This window comes from Podarcis vaucheri, assembly GCF_965113315.1.
Source record: "Podarcis vaucheri genome assembly, chromosome: 3".
NCBI lineage: Eukaryota > Metazoa > Chordata > Lepidosauria > Squamata > Lacertidae > Podarcis > Podarcis vaucheri.
The window spans coordinates 49,003,673-49,016,077 of NC_138761.1; the positions used below are offsets into that span (position 1 = coordinate 49,003,673).

Sequence of the window (12,405 nt, forward strand, 5' to 3'; positions counted from 1 at the left end):
AAGCCTGCCTTCAGGAGAAACTGGCCACTCTCCAGGCACCTGGCTTGAATCACTGGTTGACCTCCCTGTCTGCATTCCCCGGCAGGATACAGGCAAGGTCGCTATTGGCGATCCTCCTCAACGTGAGGAGAACACACCACTCTTTCCTGCCCCCCCCCCCCCGGGGCAGGGGAAAGAGATAGACAGAAACGTGTTTACATGCCTTTATTTCTGTCTTTGCAGCGTTACATAGAAACACGTCTGCTCTCTTCAAACTCCAACAGCGGAGAGACAAACTCCTCCTGTACTTCCTGTACAGCTCATATTACACTGTGAGCTAATTCCGGTGCTTCGCACTGTGAAAAGACTGTCCCTCTGTTTCCCACAGAAACAGCCCCAACATTCCCATTATGTTTTGCTTCCAAGCTAGCAACAGCTCGCGGCCGCATTGCTTCTATATCGTAACACTATCAGCAGCCAGAAACATCATAGCCAGACACTGGAGGGACCTGTCAGGAATAAACATGGAACACTGGTACCAAATAGTATGGGAAACAGCCTTACAAGAAAAGTTAACCAATACACTGAAACTGACACGGGGACAAATAGAAGAGGATGCCTTCACTCTGGTATGGCTCCCCTTTATCACATACACAGCCCAACAAGACAACAACATGAACCCACTGACAGCATACTATTCAAAATGGCTAACTTAAGCAAACAACTCCCCCCCCCAAACAAATCCCACTGCAGTCAATCAAAGACAATCAACCACACCCTAGGCCACGCCAACCTCTCTCACCACCAAGGAAACATAACAAGAAAATAGAAAGAGAACCTCCCCAAGTGATGCTGACACAAAAACCCCACACATACACTAAGTAAATGAACATAAGCTTTACCACCCCACCCCCTCTCCCGTTACCCCCTCTTTTCTTCCCAACCCTAAACTGCATATAACACCTATGTCTCACGACAAATGCAACTGATCTGCAGAAAACGCAACATGAAGAAAGGGACAATGCACGTGCTTTTGTAAACGAGGAAAATCTTTAATAAACATTATTTTGAAAAAGAAAAAGATGGAGGTTGCACTGGGATGGAAAGAACACATAAAATGGTGCACATCATTTTAGGCAGCTCTGCACAGCTGCCACAATATCTTGCAAAATGCTGTCTCTATTCTCCTTTGTAATCTAGAATCAGAAAGAATAAAAAAGATTAGTTAACGTTGCTGGCCATTTATTGTGACCAGTGTTAGAAACTGAGATATGAAAGCTAGGAGCTAAATGACACCTTAAACCTAGGTTATGGGCACATCAGGGGAATGTCTAGGTGTGCCTTTTTATAGCAAGAATACAAAGCTGAAAATTAATGAACTGCAGCTAAAATATTATGTTCATTTTCCACATTGTCTAGTCCTTTCCCTGCCCACCCCCCTAATATTCTTAAGAGGGTCTCTTCTCCAGTCTTCAGAGAGTAGCTGGAAGTGGAGATGCAGAAAAAGGTTCTCCTTTCCTTCCACTCTGCAGTTTTAATCTGAAATCTTAGGTGCAGCACAGCGCCGAGTTCAGAAACTGCTCACACTAATGAAATTCCCTGTCGCAAAAGGCACATAGAACATGCATAGGCAAACTCAGACCTCCAGATGTTTTGGGACTACAACTCCCATCATCCCTAACTAACAGGACCAGTGGTCAGGGATGATGGGAATTGTAGTCCCAAAACATCTGGCGGGCCGAGTTTTCCTATGCCTGGCATAGAACAATGGGAGTTTCGAACACTGATTGTGACAGTTGTCAATATGGAAGGCTGAGGAAGTGGGTAATTTCTTCACTGTAATTCCACCATGGGAGAAATTTTCTTTCTGGCCCCAAGGTATCCACCTTCAAATTACCCAATTTGTATGTTAACTGCTTCACAGCAATCAGGTTCAATAGACTGCATGTGCTGCTGCAGATGTGAAAATATGCAACCAGGTGCAGTGGGTGCTGATGGCATATTACCAAACTAGCAAAGAGATGCAAGAGGTGTAAATTATGAATGAGTGAACTATATATGCCATGTTTGCAGAGGGAAAAAAAGGGCCTTGGAAAGGATAGGAGGCGCAACGATCCTCCTTCCAGAGGGCTGAAAGCTTTTATAGGCAAAACACTACGAGCATCCCAAGCATGCATGACCTAAATTAGCAAGAGCTATATTGGACAATTTAAAGTGGGAGGAAACCAAAGACGTTTGGGCAAAGATCAACTTGCAGAATCAATCTGGGGATGGAGCTGCTGATGAGCTGGGGGGGGGGAGTGGAACTATAAATCCATATTCTTAGAAGATTCTATCAAACTAAATTGACACAAATGAATCAAGAACATCTTGGGCATTTGCCTGCATTGATTTTGTGTCTGGTACTTCTGGTTTCGTGAGGTGCAATCTAAAGAGGCCTTGACATGTTGATACCAGGTGCCAGAAACAAACATGAGGAAGAGCTATTATGCAGGCAGATGAATTAAAAGGTCTTCCGACACAAACAAGCAACAAGAGAGCAATGTGGTGGAAAGCGGTAGGCTTCGTGGACGCTTCTCATGCTGTTGTTGGTCCCGAGGAATCTGAAATGTTTTCCTTCCTCTAGTGGCAAGCAAAAAAAAGAAAGAAAGTGTGTTGCATTTGTTTTAAGGTCTTCCCTTAAAATATCTAATGGACTGAGGGGCTTTCAAAAGAACTCAAGTTAATTGACCAGGTTGGGCCCCTTGTGCACCCATGAACAGAGGTCTCTGTAGCCAGCCACTTTCATTAGCTGAACACCATAGCTAAGGTCTACATACAACTATAACCGAGTGCATGAGGACACACCATCCTATTGGCAGAGGACATGCGTAGCCCACAGAAGATCCCAAGATCAATCTCCACCATCTCTAGTGACAAAGATGGAACTATGAGCCCCTCACAAGCAGGAAACCTATTGCCCCAAAGGACATGCAATCCTGTCCAGAACACAAACCAAATGGTGGTAAGAGCTGATTGCTAAAACTGGGCCAGACATCACAATGGGCAAAAGATGAAAACTTGCTTAGTGGATCTTCAGCTTACTTACATTGAAGACCTTCACCTCCTTTCTACTTCTGATCTCCTCCACAAGCCCCAAGGGCTTTCCTTTAGGCACTGGGATCGTTCCAAGAATCACAGTTCCTGATCCAATCAGAATTTGACGGGCAGCTTGAATAAAGGACTGGCTGAAGAGCTCCATTTTACCGATCTCGTCAATTATGCAGACCTTTTTCACTGTGCTACTGCCAAGATCAGGCTATAAGGAAAATATAGGTATCTGATTGAAGCCACCAGTAAGAAAATTTAGTAGATTAAGTCAATATGTCAATCATTCATTCAATTTATTACTGTCAATAGACCAGTAATAAAATTAAAACATACACAGTAGATCAGAATCTTAGAGCAAAACAGATTCAGAAGTGCGACATAATAACCTCTGCTTGGCCCCTGGAGATAGTCCTTCCAGATTCAGATGGCGAGTTGTTCTCTTGTTTTCACTGCTACTGATAGAAATTTAGTCACGAGCAGGGATGTCCTCAGGATTTTATCTTCCATTGAATATTAAACGTTAAACTGATCTGACCTCCCTGGTAATTTGGTCAGTAAAGGGCCAACTGTATGCTTCCAAAGAGAGCCAGTGTGGTGTAGTGGTTAAGAGCAGTAGTCTTGCAATCTGGGGAATCGGGTTCGTGTCTCCGCTCCTCCACATGCAGCTGCTGGGTGACCTTGGGCCAGTCACACTTCTCTGAAGTCTCTCAGCCTCACTCACCTCACAGAGTGTTTGTTGTGGGGGAGGAAGGGAAAGGAGAATGTTAGCCGCTTTGAGACTCCTGAAGGGGAGTGAAAGGCGGGATATCAAGTCCAAACTCTTCTTCTTCAAATTCCAGCATAAAAATTACAGAACAAAGGGATGCGTTCTATAGATTCTACCTCATGTGTGTTACAGGGGCAGACCCTTGGGGCTTTTACTTCTGAGAAAAAAAGCTGTGTATCTGCAATGCATTGTTATAACAGGGCAATTCTATGAGTGCTTTCTTGGAAGTAAGTAATACTGAGTTCAAAGGGCCTTACTCCCAGGTTAAATGTGTACTGGACTGCAGCTTAAGATTCAAGTCATATAACAAAGATCCCAGCAGCTTTGCTCAGATGACCTATTTCTTTAACAAACTATAGTTTTACATTACTTCGCCATGCCTTTTTGTTCCTGTTTGTCCTTCTTTATCTGCCTGCCCATCTGGTGCTCCTCATCCTCCCCCCCCCCCCCACAAAATCATTTTTAAAATTATTGTTATGTTGGTCTGACTACATATATGGTCCTGCACCTACTGAAATAACAGTTGACAGAAGCTAGCTAAAGTGGTGTGATTTCACCCTCTGGAGTTCATTGTTCTGTCCAAGCCACTTATTACCCTGCTGCTAAATACTCTATGATGCTTTTTAAAAGAAAAGGAAAATGACAGGAAATGCCTTTGTACTTTCCTAAAATGAGGCATATCTGTATTAAACGCTTTGTGTTTGGATAAGCTCTGCGGGATAAATGAGTTATGGTAGAGCATATAGTTTGTCAGCATCGTTCCTGGAGAATTTTCAGGACACTAAGTGTTTTCTAATTTGTTTAGTGATCACATCGCTGATTTATCTTGGAATTGCATTTACCAATCCTAAATGGTGCTGAATAAGAGCAGTTATACAGTCACCCACACAGTTGCAAATTTCTCCAGTGGCGTTTTAGCTTCCCAATAGTCCTGTAAGCCATGTGTTGAGAATCATTTGCTCCTTTTTGCAACTGAACAGGAATCTGAACCTGTAAACCAAATATGAGAACTGGGAGGAAGGGGCTCCAAACGCTGTGTGTCCACTCTTACACTGCACACCAGAACTCTGGGTAACACACCAACTTCCATGGAGTGCAAGAGGATGGGGTGGGGAGAGACAGACAGACAGACATGTAGGGAGCTGTGGGTGCAGAGGGACAGGAGGATGGTGGGAGCTGGGAAAACTCATAAATGGAGCTGACAATGGAAGGGGGTGCTCGATCTAAGCTCTACCAAGATAGAAGAGTATAAGACATTTCACTATAAACTCCTCATCATGTATTATCCATTTATTCATATTGTTCTCCAGAAATTCCAAAATATTACTCACATTTCTCAACAAAGGAAGAGTCAACTGTTCAAATGACATTAGATCCACTACATACTGGCCAACGCGGTATTCACGCCTTGCTGTGGAAGGACCAGAGCTGAAGAAAGGAAGAAAACACCCAACACAGTCAACAATAAAGCATTCTAGAACCCTGTTCCTTTGCAGATAACCCTCAGACCATGTGAAACATGTCAACATTTTCACATGCCCTTGCAGTGCCCCTCTTTAATCCCATTAGAATGTCCTCCCACCTTTCTTAGATGCCCCAGATGGTTGCTAATATTGCAATCCTGGTGGGATATATGCACAATATCACAATGAAACACATCAACTGGAACCAGAAAGTGGCAGCTACTAAGAACAGAATTCTACAAAATCTGGTAACTGCCCCTGGGTGATATAAAGAAGGCGTGCGATTGGCTCAACACCCATATAATTGTTCTAGAAACTTGCTGTAAATTTTAACTGGGAGTACAGTTGCTTGTCATTTGCACTGCACATCATTCTGGTGGACCCTGACTATCCCTGTGCCTGTTGCTTCTCATTTATTGCATGCCCTGATACTTTGCTTGGTTTTTGTAACAAGAGTTTTTTGCCGTTTGGCAGCAACAAGTCAACACTAAAGATCAGCACAGCGACTTCACAATCTTATTCACCACTTCAACGGTTCATCTGATTCCAGCTACCCTTGAATGAGCAGCACAGGAGCTTCAAAGGGCAGTTGTGCATTCTACAAAGGCATTCCCAGATTAGGTGTCAGAATGTGAATTTTAAACATCATACCCAACTCTAGACAAAATTCCTCTTCTTCCACTCAGAGTGACAACATCAAATCCTATTCTCCTGCCACCTTCTCTCACTTCTTCTGTATAAAATCCATCAATAGGGATACCGGATGATTTTAAAACTTCAGTGGCTTTCTGGATCAGTGTTGTTTTTCCAATTCCTATAACAAGAAGAGTGTTTTTTAAGCTTTGTTTTCAGTATCATGGACGTGCAACAAAACAAATACACATATGTATTTCTGGACTCCTTTGGCTCCTTCCTCCTAACTGAAGCACACATTGTCCTTGCAATGGATGCTTCATCCAAATTGGCCTCCAGTTGTGGCAGCCTGCACTGCAAGTTATGCTGAGAAGAATTCACCATGCACACCGGAGTCATCATTATTGTAAGTCTTTGTGCCCCTTATCATGGCAAAAATATGAGATGGAAACATGAAGACATGACACAATGGGTCTGGTCTACCGGGCACATGATCCTACACACTGTGATCAGATTGTTCCCCATTTGTTTCAGGGGGAGAATGGTCAAGGCTGTGCCGTTTGCATTTTGGAGCTCCCAGGCAAGTAACACATTAGGTCATTGCATATATATCCATTGTCTTTTTTTGGATACATTCCTAAGTGTCAGTTTTTAAGAGAGAGGGACAGTCTAAAAAAATGGAAGAGCATCTGCTTAGGTATTTTGTAGCCCTCTCTATTACAAATATCCCCAGTGACAAATATCCCCAGAAGTGATAAATGAGGGCCATCATCTCAATTTCTGCACCTTCTAGAATGCTACACGATAAAAGAGTTTTGCTTATTAATGTAACATCCACCCACCCCAAGCTCTATTGCCGTCATCTTGTATAATCATATTAACATCCACTGATAAATGACTGTTTCCTTGGCTCATAATTTAACTTTTCAGGAATCCAATTTACTCCAATAAAAGAGGAGGACAGTGATAATTGTATATTATTTAGATCTGATGTACTAAATCATTTTTTTAATAATTAAGTCACACAAACTAAATGTTAATGGGAAGAACGGGTGCTTGCACTTTAACTGATGGGCAGATAGGGTTTCAAAAACCTGCAAGGATCAAAAAATGTGGCATGAGTTATAAGGAAAGGAAAAGAAATTAACCTTAATAATGCTAGCAGTATGCGAGATCTGTAAAATATTTAAATGTGTTTTGTCAGATAAATCCAATTCCATATTTCTTCCAGAAATTACAAACAACTGTGTGTTTTCATGGTGTAACAGAATAGATATTGCAGCACAATACTATGCATACCTATTCAGAAGTAGACCACACTCTGTGTGCACAGTGCTGCAGTCTTGAGTGGAAAACGTTTAAATGCTAAGGTTTGATATTATCATTATTGTACAGTGGTACCTCAGTTTACGAACTGAATCCATCCATGTTAAACCAAAGCCGTTCTTAAACCAAGGCATACTTTCTCTAATGAGGCCTCCCACCGCCATTGCCCTTCCACCATTCGTAGACCGAGGTAAAGTTCGCTAACCGGAACACTACTTCTGGTTTTGCAGAGTTCGTATACCGAATAGTTCATAAACAGGGCTTGAACCAAGGTACCACTATATTATTTACAGAGAAAAGGACATACCTATTTGCAACCTACAATACAGTGGTACCTCGGGTTACATACGCTTCAGGTTACATACGCTTCAGGTTACAGACTCCGCTAACCCAGAAATAGTGCTTCAGGTTAAGAACTTTGCTTCAGGATGAGAACAGAAATCGTGCTCCGGCGGCGCAGCAGCAACAGGAGGCCCCATTAGTTAAAGTGGTGCTTCAGGTTAAGAACAGTTTCAGGTTAAGAACAGACCTCCAGAACGAATTAAATACTTAACCCGAGGTACCACTGTACTAAGACAACAGAATCCTGGTTTAATTCAAACACTATGCTGTGGGAGGGTGTCTTTCTGGAATAGTTTTCAGTAGACATATTTGGATCTGGAACAAAAGAGATAATGGGGCTCAGAAGCAATGTGGAAAGCGGAGGCGGAATTCCAAATATCTGAAGTAATCAGGCCATTTTCTTAGCCGCAGGTGTCTAGTAAAGATGATAAAATGAGTTATGTACTGTTATATAGATAAATATTACCAGAGAGAAGCGTCTCTCACAAACAGTGCAAATGACTTCCTTTATTTAGTACTGGCATTTAAAGCAGAACAGGCTTACAACCAATCCTAACCATGCCTTCTACACGGGGGCTAAATTATGTCAGGCTGCAATTCTGCACCTGCTTCCCTGGGAGTAAACTTCGCTGAATGCAGTGGTACTCACTTCTGAATAAGCATGCATAGTATTGCACTACAAGGCTGTAATTCTTTATGTAGTTATAGTGGTACCTCGGGTTAAGTACTTAATTCATTCGGGAGGTCCATTCTTAACCTGAAACTATTCTTAACCTGAAGCACCACTTTAGCTAATGGGGCCTCCTGCTGCTGCCACGCCGCCAGAGCACGATTTCTGTTCTCATCCTGAAGCAAAGTTCTTAACTCAAGGTACTATTTCTGGGTTAGCAGAGTCTGTAACCTGAAGCGTATGTAATCTGAAGCGTATGTAACCCGAGGTACCACTGTACTTCAGAATAACCCCACTGAACTCAACAAGGTTTATTTCAGAGTGTAAATAATTGCAGGTTTATAGTCCAAGCAGGGCAGAGAACCTGAAGCCTGGAGACCAGGCATCTCCTTGAGTGTGCAGCATTGATCTCTCATAACGCCTCTGGCTTCCAGGACAGAGAGGGATGCACGAGCGCCAGTGCAGACTTTAGCCTGGTGTGCAAAACTGAAATCTGCATTCATTGCTCTGTCCACTTTTGCCCCTGGCATGTACCCCGCCCCCCCCAAAGAAAGGTCGTCCAGATGGGAGTGAAGCCTTCTGGCTGAAAAGGGTTCCCCGCCCCAGCTACACACTATTACCACTCAGATTTGATTTTATTGTAAATTTCACCAGGTTCAATGGGGCTTCTTGTCAAGTTAAGGGGGTGCACCTAGGATTGCAGCCTGCGCCCTTAAACGCAAACCTTTCCAGTTTAAAAAGGTTTCGGGCTAGAAAGCACACAGTGCAGGCGACTCAAAACACGCCGGGGAAGTGCGAGGGGGATCGTGGGAATGGGCGGGGGAGCGTGAGGCCCTCAGCACGTTTACTCGGAAGTAAGTTCGCCCCTGGCAGGCAGGAAGGAGCCGAGGCACGGCTCCGCTTTTTGCCCGGAAGAGAAGGCCTGGTTTCAGCCGAGCTCTGCCTCCGCCTTCCCTTCCCGGAGCCTCGCAGCCCCGGCCGCTGCCCAGGCAGGGCCTCCCGCCTTCCTTCCTCTCCGCTCCCGCCGGGTTGGGTTACCTGGCGGTCCCGTCAGGAAAACGTGCTTGGCCATGGCGGGGGCCTCCGTCCGGGTAGCGGCGGGGAAGCGGCCTGCCGTAGCGGGAGCCCTCGCCCTCTCTCCCTCCCTCTCTCCCTCCAGCCGCGCGTTAAAGAGCCCGCGGTGCTCGGCTGCCAGCCTCTCTCTCTCTCTCTCGCCTTTCTCCGTCTCTGCTGCTTCCAAGTCCGGCAGCTCCGTTGCCCGCTTTGCGATGGACAGTTGCTCTTTCTTTTTCGCAGGCTTGGGCTGCGACGACCCCACGTTCACTTACTCGGGAGTAAGTTCCACCGAACACAGTGGGACCTGCTTCTGAGGAAGCATGCATCGCTTAAAGCGAGTCCCCTCCTGGCCTCTATCAACATTATTATGGCTTAATTTTATTCACTTATTTATGGCACTTATTTCTCGCTCATATCATGAACCCCTCTGTCAAAGTTGTCATGGGCAGTGGCGTAGCGTGGGGGGTGCAGGGGGTGCCGGCCGCACCGGGTGCAACATCTGGGGGTTAGGGGGCGCAAATCCACGGGTTAGGGGGCGCAAATTACTTGCCTTGCCCCGGGTGCTGACAACCCACGCTACGCCACTGGTCATGGGCGCTGTAACTCCGCAGCGGTTTGACTTTACACGGAAGATGCACGCTTCCATTGTCTCCTGAGACAGGCGGATGCCGACCAGTATTATGTTTTTCTCCAAGAAGCTCAAGGTGGCCTACACGGCTCTTCCCCTCCTCCGTTAATCCGCACAACAACCCTGTGAGGCTGAGAGGCAGTGACCCAGTGAGCGATGTGTCCAAGTTGGGATCTGAGCCCAGGTTTCCTATTCAGACACTAACCACTATATAACACTGGGTCTTTCATGGATTACAATCCACTTCATAAAGTGTTAGCCTGAGAAATGGGCTTGTATGTATATGCATCTGATTAAGCGGACTGTAACCCACCAAAGCTTGTAACATAATAAATTTAAGGGACAACGTGGCTCTGGTGTTTTCTCTGCAAGAGAGATAACATGCATGAGAACAACCTATGGTACACACACACATCCCCACCATAGCTGTCAACCTTCCCTTTTTTTGCGGGAAATTCCCTTATTCCAGCACCGTTTCCCGCTGCTTCTCGCTGCTATCCCGGATTGTTAGATATCCCGTAGACAGGTGAGACTGCGGTTCCCTTATTTTCAAATCTGAAAGTTGACAGCTATGATCCCCACTTTCCTCTCTGGTGAACAGGTTTTTGCATTGTTTCAAAAGCCTGTGTACCCAGGGTTGAGAGATAGACAAACGGAACGGGTGTGCATGATGGGAAGCAAAGCCTCATCACGTTCAATTTTGTTTGGAAACTTGCCTGCCTCTCCCACAAGTAAGCAGCTGCTAGGCTGTGGAGAAGTACTAAGCTGTGAGAATTACCATTTTTTAGGTGATCGCTCCTAAATGGCCCCAGAAATCTGTCATGCTCTCTTCAAATTCTATGAACTTATTATTTCCTAATGTTCCTATCCTGTCTTTCCTCCATCATGGACCCCATGGTGGGGTACACATTCCCAGGTAGTCACTCATCCACACACTGACCAGTTTAAGACCTGATCAGCTTCAACAAGACGGTAGCCTCGTGCCTTCAGACCATACCCGGCGAGAGTGGTATTAACCACATTATTTGCATGCAGCTTGTCTGTCCCATACACTGGTGCTCTGTGGAACATAACAGGAGCCCCAGTTCAAATTCTCCCCCTCCTGTTCTGTTTGTATGGCTACTGGGATGCATTCAGCATTTCAAATTAAAAGAAAATCAATTTATGATTCTGAGTCAAAATGGCAGTAAAACAATGGAAACCACATGGGAAATCAGTGGTACAATTGAAGACTGAGCAAGATATAAGGGAAAGATGAAGGACAGGAAGACTGACCTGGGAGCAAAGTCAGTTGTTAACAGATTACCAAACAGAGCAATAACCCCTTCCCATACAATGAATAGCCTTGCACCCTGAGCCAGGGACACAGGGACATGCAGTTGTCTATGGCCAGAAGAGTGGGTCTTTATTGCCTTTGCAAAGTTTTAAAATAAAAATTGCATTTTAAAAATAAAAATTGCAGCAGCAAATTGGGGTTTGAATGCTGGAAGCATGTGATTTCCACACAACAGAAGCAATTTCTTCAATAAAAGATTGTGTGGATCCTACACTACAAAGTGCCTAATAATATCTGATTCATTGGTTTGATTAATTGAATTAAAACTTGTAATCAAATAAAAAGGTGCCACCAATTAATCAGGCAACAGATTTATATTATAATTATTGATAATATAAAACAACTGCAGATGGGAAACATCATCTCAAAAGAAGCATTTTGCTTTCTGTGTTGTAACTGGAAGAGGTTATTCTTCTAAAATTATGACTGATTGACACAAGTCCATAATCTAGAAACAAAGACAGTATGCATGCTGCTTGTTCTGTTTTTACTCATGTGTATGGGTTTAATCGACATAAACCCATACAGTTAATTGACTAACATTGTTTAAATGAGGTGGCAGTCATTGCACAAAAGCCTTACCTGTAAAGCCTCTTGATGGTTCCTCATACCTTCTGCCCACACCAGGAAATGTTTGCTTTTAAAACAAACTTCTAAAATACAACTTTCCCCGGGCTCAATTCTACTTGCTTGAATTTTTCTTTAAAATTTAAAATTAAAAAAATCACCTAATAATCTCACATGGGGGATTTGCTGTGGTGAACCCTGTGGCAGGCATACTTTGCATATGCTCAGAGACATCTCTTTTCCAGCCATCTCAAAGGGGAGGAAAGGGTCTAATAATAAGGTATTAGAAGCAAAATTAGCTACCAAAAAGGCTTTATGTTCCCAACATTCGAAAGCTCCCATTCAAATTAATCAGAGGGAAGAACAGAACTTCACTCCCCTCCAGACACACTTATCAGATAGTGTAAATCAAATAACTCTGGACTAGCAAACCTGGGGCTCATGTTGATAGAACAGATTACAAAGCTTGAGAACAGGACCATCAATCAGCAGATAGACATTTCAGCTCCATATTTTGCTGAAATTTCAGCTTCTAATTTGCCAAAGGGG

At 44.1% G+C, this 12,405-nt stretch overlaps 1 protein-coding gene across 1 annotated transcript; it reads right to left on the reverse strand.

Moving 5' to 3' along the window:
* Positions 1 to 1,010: 1,010 nt before the first annotated feature.
* NTPCR (nucleoside-triphosphatase, cancer-related) lies at positions 1,011 to 9,671 on the reverse strand. The gene is given in 7 exon segments (XM_082215111.1): positions 1,011 to 1,175; positions 3,068 to 3,277; positions 5,167 to 5,263; positions 5,950 to 6,112; positions 9,308 to 9,454; positions 9,457 to 9,475; positions 9,478 to 9,671. Coding segments are annotated over 7 exon segments (879 nt in total). The 5' UTR covers positions 9,652 to 9,671; the 3' UTR covers positions 1,011 to 1,106.
* Between the last annotated feature and the right edge of the window lie 2,734 nt (positions 9,672 to 12,405).